General features: G+C 39.2%; 1 protein-coding gene across 1 annotated transcript; it reads right to left on the reverse strand.

The window, feature by feature from the left end:
• Positions 1-5,446: 5,446 nt before the first annotated feature.
• On the reverse strand, positions 5,447-6,631 carry gpr173 (G protein-coupled receptor 173). Its single transcript, XM_061075422.1, has one exon. It carries the CDS (start codon positions 6,629-6,631, stop codon positions 5,447-5,449), a length of 1,185 nt encoding a protein of 394 aa, XP_060931405.1.
• Between the last annotated feature and the right edge of the window lie 387 nt (positions 6,632-7,018).

Consider the following 7,018-nt stretch of genomic DNA (forward strand, 5'->3'; position numbering starts at 1 on the left):
GATGTGATAAACAGCAGAACAACCAGTGTTCATTTGGATATTCACAGATTGACATCTGGCTCATCTACTGCTGGGGCCAGTCCCACCTGCAAACGGAACAGAAAACCTCCTGTGTCATTACAAATATTGTGTTTAGTTCCTGTAATCAACAAAGTTTAGATCCTCAGCCATCATTGACCTAAAAACGGGTGATCATTTTTAGGTTTCAAAATGAAGCATTTTTCTTTACGTCCTGAGAGATATGTCCTTTGATCTTGAGCATAGATATGATTGTATTTTCTCATCCCCGACAAGGAAATGCCATCCTTTTGGGACTTTAGGAGCTCCACACTAGCTTAGAAGTAAGAAGTCACCCAGCTACTTTGTGATGAAGCATCAAGCAGAAGTTTTTACTATAAACTGACGATTGCTGCTGGTGATAAATTCAACTCATGCATCTCTGACACAGTAGGCAAACATTTAAAGATCGTTGCACTTCATTATAACTTTATTTTTTTTTATTTGTAATTTGAGCAGTCATGTCTGTTGGTTTCTTCAGATCTGGGAACATAACAACATGACTACAATCAAAGTTTGACCAAAAGAAACACGAGCGGATGATCAGACAGTGGAGTAGAAACCAACAGATTATTCAGATGACCTAAACCAGTTTTATTCAGATTTCCTTAACTTCTTTATTAATTCAGATTACCAGAACCACTTTGTTTGAAGGTCAAAGGGATACCACTTGTAAAGCGTTTCTTGCACTATTTTACTGTTTGACTTTTTTCTCCTCCAGATACATTTGGTTTATTTCCAACCTGTCTGATCATCAGTCTTAGTGAGGTCACTGTGTTCAGCTTCAGTGTTGTTATCAATCACAGGGCTGATGAAAAAGAACCAAGATGATTAGGTTATCCTGCTGACCTGATGTGAAACTGAAACTGCTGTATGTAGAATTTTCGATTATTTATCATTATGACGATTGTAGTTTGACATAATTTAATAATTAAACATTCAGAAAGATGCCAGGGTATGCAATCATATTTGGTTTGTCTGGATGCTTTATCGCAAGCTTTATAACCTTCATGGTCCCTAAATATGTACAAAAAATCCAATTCATAATAACCCGATACATAATTGTTATTTTTTTTTAAGGGACCTATAGTAAAGGGACCTATAGTAAACCTCTTTATTATTTTGAGAACACATTCAGTATGCAGTTTGTATGAGGAAAGGGGTCAACGTGAGGGGGCATTTGTAAAAATTTGTAATATCTCTCTCTCCTGTAGCAATTCAAAGTTAGTTTGCTGTCAATATATATAATACACACTAAATGGTACAGAAGTCACAGTAAACCCAAAAAAGAGAATCTGCCTGAGACGACTTCAAAAAGTCATTTCCCCTTCACTCCCCAGTATGAAATCAGGACTGAAAACAATTCCAAAATAATGCAGAGCACTCACATCATCGAGCTGCGATAGAAAATAGTCACTTATACGCCTGTCAATGTTCTTTCCCATCAACTGTACGGCACCACAGAAGTAGTGTTCACAGTGTAGTCTCCTCTTTTTGAATGACTTCTGTACATACAGAAGAGACATTTCTCTACTCTTTGTTGCATTGGTCTGACGTTTTTATGGAGTAAGGCCATAATTAAAAACTTAAATAACACAAGCGAATCTCTGTGTCAGAAATACCATGAGAGACAAAGGGGCAGGAATATTCCCAAAACACACTTTCCCTTCCGGTCTAGGGACTGTCATGGTTTCAAACATTCACAGACAAATTACAGTCTCTCCCCCATTCCCTTAGGTTACAAATATTTTTTATAGAGGAACAAGGAAGAAGCACAGTTAATTAATTGAAGTACATATGTGCAAAAATAAAGCAGTAGGTATGTCTGCTAATGCATCATCATCCCTTCAGCATTGATGATATGAATCAGCTCCACTGTATGATCTTAACATCAAGTTGACTCCAGGTTATCCAATTTCAGCCATCATGGATTTTCTGATTTGAACTGAACTGTATTTTTAACCTCACAACTTTTTGAGTGATTCAAGTTTTGGATATGTTTTATCTTACCAGTTTGACATAGTTGAAGTTTTGACTTTTTACCTAAAAAGGAAAAACATCCTAGATAAGACAGTTGGATTCAGTAATTTTGATCCTGAAAGGGAGTGAAATTAGCTTCTATCACCTCACACCAGGAAGCTGCTGTGAGTGCTTCAATCTGGTTTTACAGAGTAACACTATGGTGTGTGAAACCTCTCCTGGGGGGCTGTTGAAATATGGAGAAAATCCAGACAGCTACACTCTAAGTGGACAGGACATGCTGCAGACAGGAGGTAATGTGACATTGAGAGTGACTGTTCCTAAACAAGAGATTGCAGAGCTAGACCATATTCAGTGCCCAGTTACATAGTCCCTCTTCACTTTTCTCAAGGAATTATTTTCCACGTGTGACTTATGATTTGTCCTTTAAAAAATATATACAATAAAAATGTAGTTTGTAGGTTTGTTGGTAACTGGAAACAAACTCCTAAGGGCTTTGTCATATCTGTGTCATACTTTGCAATGTTTTACCTTTCCTCATCAATCACGTAATCACAGTGTTCTAGATTTAAAACCGCTGGACTGTTAGAAATCACTCCTTCGTTCGTTCACTTAAGCTGCTTTCAGACATGTACCGGTACTGAACTCCAGAGATCCTTTGCACTTGCTCCGGAGGAGATGTATTTGTGAACGCAAGTTGGAGTGAGAGCCTCCAGACTTTCTGTGGACTCTCTCTGCCTGACTCCCTGGTAAAAAGTCAGCAGAAAGTCAGAAGGATGGAAAAAAAGCTGAACCGTACATGGAGAAGACATAGACGAAGAGCCGCTGCTAATGTTGATGTGCTGTAAACAAAATCATGTTATCTCTGCAGCGGAATTAATATGTTGCATCATGCCTCTGCCTGCTGCACCTCCCCTCCCCTGGATCCTTGGAGAGTTGTTTGTTGTGAACACATTTCTGCAGAGAAACGCTAACTGTGGAAAAAGTGCGGACCCAGTTATCTGGAGTTCCTCCACAGGTCATGTCTGAAAAGGCTTCAGTCATACATAATGACCACTTCATTTTCTATGTTGGTATAGTGGAGGAAAACAAGTCTTTGAGGAACAAAGGATTAAGAGGAATGGAGAAATGAATATAACATTTTAGAAAACAACAAAGTTGACACTGTTAACATTACTATACTTAAAGGTCCAGTGTGTACGATTTAGATGAAAGGGATCTATTGGCAGAAATTGAAGACAAAATAATCCTAGTGATGTTTTCACTGGTATGTAATCATTTAAATTAGATGAATTGTTTTTTTCTTTACCTCAGAAAGGGCCCTTTATATTTCTTTCAGTATCCCAAACTGGACAAACTAAACATCTTTAGTTTTTATGACAACTGAAGGCTACCACAGGTTCTCTTTCATATTAAGAAAGGGGAGGGTGAGGTGAGGGGTATTCAGCTGCAACATACAACTTCACCACTAAATTCTACACACTGAACCTTTAATCGCTGTTATGATTCTTTTCTATTGTCCTCTTTTTGCAATTGTTACTCCATTTTGCTCTCTGCTATTTCTCCACTGAACCTACATTTAAGTAGGACCCATAGTTATATTATTACCTCCTGATTCATACATTTATACATTCCTCTACTGCTTACAGACTTCAGATACATTTTTTGCTGTTTGTACATAAAGATAAAGTTGGTAACAAAATTATTCATTTAATGTTAAGTTAAAATCAACACATACAGGTATATAATGTATATATATATATTGTGTGTCGATATATATATATATATATATATATTGACACGTTAATGTTATGCTTTTAATAGGCTTAGAAAGTAATGGTGGCTGAGAGATAAGACTGAGACATCATTCCCACATGCCGATTAGACGTCAGCACATCAGGTCCAAATGTTGGCATAATTTCAGCAGGCTGCAGAGTGAACTGCAGTTACTGGATTATTGGACTTTTAACAAAAAACTAGTTTATGATTAGCTGATAGCATGACCATGTGAAAGCTTTAGTTCTACTGTGGGATTTAGTTTTTAAGTGAATAACATACATTATGCACTTAAATATTATAAATATTTGGACATTAGGATTAAGCACATGAAGTGCACTAGATAGCCTAAGAGATTTCCAACACATCCTCAGTCTTAGTTAGGGCTGGTAGGGAGATTTTCTTGCACCTTATGTAAATTCAAGAAGCAGTTATGAAAAATGTAACAAGAAACATTTAATGCAACTGGGCACTGAGTTCAGTTTCAAATCATATGTTATAACAAGTTGTGTTAGTGAAAACTCTACTAACTTACTATTAACTCAGCTGATCAGGTTTTATCTCTTATCTTCAAGTGACGCACATAATAAAAATCTTACGTACTATAAATACTGGAGTTCCTGCAGTTGTCTGTAGAGTCAGGTAAAGTCGTAGTAGTACACAGTAAACACACATGAGATAAAAGTAAATATATCATCAGTCAGAAAAGCTGGTGCTCCGCTCCATACTCAGTCCCTGGCGCTGATGTGTTTGCATACAAAAGAAATAGTAATATTGTAGAATAGTGACTTCTTAATTGAGGGACAGGCATTTATAGATGTACTTTTATTTGATTACAAACATAAGATAAGTTTTAATCAAACTGCTCCCTGAATCAAAAGACCCAGTATTCAGAAATAGACTTTTTGATTCTGCTTTTGTTTCCTGTCTCAAATTCAACTCATCCGATTTCAAAGCCAAAATGTGACATAATGTATTTCAACATTTCAAAACTGACTTTGTATGTTAAGATAAGTGATTATAAAAACTTAAGCTTAATTCTTTGTGTGTCTACATGGGTAGATAACTGGACAGACCCTTTGGATTGAGCATTGCCTCTGAAAATCAAAACCTTCAACTTACAGCAATTCAATTTTTAAGTCATGTTTTCAACTACTAAAAATTAAATACTAATTAAAAAGGTGCAGTTTGGGCTTAACATTAATGGCAGCATCCCGGTTCAAATCTTTAGTTGTCTCATGTGACCAAAACAACAAACATCCTTGTCAATCATCAATCAACATGTTTTTTATGTTCTTTATGAAGCAGCATATGTAATTTGTTGATAGTTATTTGTCTGGCTTGGTTTCCACAATGACTGCATTATTATTTGCATTATTTAGCTATTAAAAGAATTTTTCTCCTTATCAAAAGTCAACGTCTTACTCCACATATGTACTTATTTTGAGTGAAAAGGATTTTGGTAGATGGAAATGCATGCTTCACATTCCAGTGTTTTTCCCATTGCACTCACCAGTTACCAACAACTCTGTAAATGTAGCTTGCATTTAATCAATTACTACAGTGAACACTCCCATAACACATATTTTGGTTGGCCCTTGGTTTTTCTCCATGTTTAGATCATCATCTCTACTTAAATGACACAATAAGGCTCTCGTGGCAGATGAGGTTTAGTCCTGCAGCAGGCTGGTAGATGGGAAAGGAGCCCTATCTTCAAGTCTTTGTTAAGGAAGAAACAGACAATAGGGTTGACCCCAGCTTGAGCGAAGCTCATCCACACGGTTGTGGAGAGGTACCTGTGCGGTATTGTGCAAGCCTTGACAAACACTCTCCAATAGCAAGCCACTATGTAAGGAGACCACAGAACCAGGAACAGAAGGGTGATCACATAAAACATCCTGCCAAGCTGCTTCTCTGCTTTGAACTCATCCATGCCCAATAGGCGCCGGTTCTGGTTGTGCAAGTTCTGTCGGATTCCAAGCAAAGTTGGCGGCATCGGGCCCCTGCCAAAGCCTGCAATCCAGTTGGCTGCCGCTTGACCAGTAGCCCCTGGTCCGTGAAAGGTCCAGTTCTGACTGATGGCTGGCACCATCTGGACTGGTTTCATTTTGCGGTGCTTGTATTCAAAGAGAAGTAACTTCATGTAGACAACATGTGTGGCTAGAATGAGAACAGCCAGCATTAACATGAAGCCGAGTGTATCATTAGCCTTGAAATAGCGATGCTCAAAGATGCACTGGTCCTCCTCGCGAATGAACTTGTAGGTACCCACGTCAAAAACTGGTGGGAATGCCATTGCCACAGACAGTGTCCATACCATACACACCACTGCCACACATGTCCAGAATGTCATTCGCTTGGAGTAAAAGCGGTGGTGTGCAATAGCCATGTAGCGTGTTACGCTGATGCAGAACAGCATGAAGGCAGCATGGAAACAGAAGAGGACTGCCATGAAGGCCACTACCTTGCAGCTTAGAACACTGTAGGTCCAGGCTGAGCCGTTCTTTATTGACACCAGAACAAAAGGGAAGCAGATGGCTGAGCGAATAGTGTCTGCCAGGCACAGGTCCAGCAGGAAATAATACGGTGCTTTGTGCAGGGCCCGGTCCCGCAGTACTAACAGAGATACCACCAGGTTCCCCACCAGGCTAATGCAGATGATCAGCCCCAGTAGCACCAGTTTGATATAGGTAGACACAGCAGAAGAAGGACTCTCTGCTACCATACCTCCTGCAGTAGCTACCACTGCTGCCATTGGCCCAGGAGGCCCTTCACTGCTCTCATTTCCATGGGCCATTCTGAATGTCCCCCCACCCATACCACCTTCTCTTCAAACACCAAGTCCACCACCTCCCTGCCACCTCCTCCGTCTGCTATCAGTTCCTTCGTCCTCGTGGTTGCTTCCTTTTCGTAGTTCACAAGGAACGGGAACACCTTAATCCACATTGCCCCATTTTGAGATGGGTTCCTTTGTCCTTTCCTTTGTCTCTCCAGGAGCCTGAAAAGAATCAGAAACAACAGTGAATTAGAAGGCCTGTGCTATTGAGTTCGCAATAACAGTAATTACCTTACAATTGAGCGCAGAGAGGTTGGGACTGGGCAGACAGTATTATCTTGGCATCAGTATGGATTATATGTGTTAGTAGCATCTAGCAACCATACAACATCAACTAACCCCCCTTTATTCTATTTTAAGTTTTTCAAT

The sequence above is a fragment of the Limanda limanda genome, chromosome 7 (genome assembly GCF_963576545.1).
Source record: "Limanda limanda chromosome 7, fLimLim1.1, whole genome shotgun sequence".
In the NCBI taxonomy this organism is placed as follows: domain Eukaryota; kingdom Metazoa; phylum Chordata; class Actinopteri; order Pleuronectiformes; family Pleuronectidae; genus Limanda; species Limanda limanda.

Coding starts and splice junctions, on each gene's coding strand:
- gpr173 (XM_061075422.1), bottom strand. CDS start 6,631: ATGGGTGGGGGGACATTCAGAATGGCCCATGGAAATGAGAGCAGTGAA.